This window comes from Buceros rhinoceros, unplaced genomic scaffold, assembly GCF_000710305.1.
Source record: "Buceros rhinoceros silvestris isolate BGI_N320 unplaced genomic scaffold, ASM71030v1 scaffold41797, whole genome shotgun sequence".
Taxonomy (NCBI): Eukaryota; Metazoa; Chordata; class Aves; order Bucerotiformes; family Bucerotidae; genus Buceros; species Buceros rhinoceros.
In genome coordinates this window covers 21,652-22,654 of record NW_010421154.1, presented here as the reverse complement: position 1 = coordinate 22,654, position 1,003 = coordinate 21,652, and the positions used below count along the sequence as shown (strand labels likewise).

At 44.7% G+C, this 1,003-nt stretch overlaps 1 protein-coding gene across 1 annotated transcript in view; it reads left to right on the top strand.

Annotated features, from left to right (window-relative positions):
• Positions 1-6: 6 nt before the first annotated feature.
• ATPAF1 (ATP synthase mitochondrial F1 complex assembly factor 1) overlaps positions 7-1,003 on the top strand; it is a 9,228-nt gene continuing 8,231 nt past the window's right edge. The window contains exons 1-2 of the mRNA XM_010139553.1: positions 7-75; positions 418-526. Coding sequence (XP_010137855.1) covers positions 446-526 — 81 coding nt within the window. The 5' untranslated portion in view covers positions 7-75; positions 418-445. The remainder of the gene's footprint in view (positions 76-417; positions 527-1,003) is intronic.

Genomic DNA, 1,003 nt, shown 5'->3' with positions numbered 1-1,003 from the left:
GGGCTCGGGAGAGGCGGCGCTGGAGGAGAACCCGTTCTACGGGAAGTACCGGCGCAAGATCCAGGAGCTGCGGAGGTGCGGGCGGGCCGGGCCCTGCGGAGGAGGAAGGGGGCAGCAGGGTGGCCGGGAGCTGCTTTTCGAGAAGAGGGGCGGCAGTGCTGTTTTGGGGGGAGGAGGGAGGGAATTTTTAGTGTCACGAGAAAATTAATTAGCTCGGCCCAAATGCTGCTTTGAAATTCACGTGCAGGTATCAGTAGGAGTCGATTTCCAAACCCGGTCAGCTCGATAGGAGAGAGTTTTACCAACAGGGGATGAAAATGTCAACTGAAGAACAGGAATCGTTACCACAGCAAGCATTTTAAAAGGCCAGGTTATGTTTATCACCCAGCACTGTTCATAGCCCCTTTTCTGATTCAGATCCAGTCCAGAGGTGTTTGAATCCCGTATGGAAAAAAGGAGCGAAGTGAAAAAGCAGCCCGTGGGATATTCCAAACAAGGAGAATTTGTCAGGTGCATGGAGGAAAAGGCAAGCCCAGCTTTCTTTGCAATTCCCGTATATGAAAGTTATAATATTGTTTATATGGGGTTAGCATAGTGCTACAAACATACAGTGCCCCTGTTAGTAAAGAGCCCCTGAATGTCACTCTCTAGTAGCTAAAAGTACTGTTCCGTATTCCAGAGTACTATTCTGCTAATTTTTTAGACTGTGCTTGAGGCCCTGTTTAAATGTTTAATTAATTCCAGTTTAGTTTGGCCACGTGGAGTGACGTGATCTTGCATTTATCATTTTTTTGTGAATGCAAAAAAGCTTCAATAATATTGGATCCAAAATGCATAATAGATAACTTTTAACTAATCCTTTCTGGCCTTGATATTCATAAGTCACATTAAGTTACCTTATCTACCTCTCCTAATCCATAATTAATTTTATTAAAAACACACTGGCCGCAATCTTCAAGTATCTTAAACTTTTGTTCCTACTCAGGAGCTTTTTGTCAGCAGG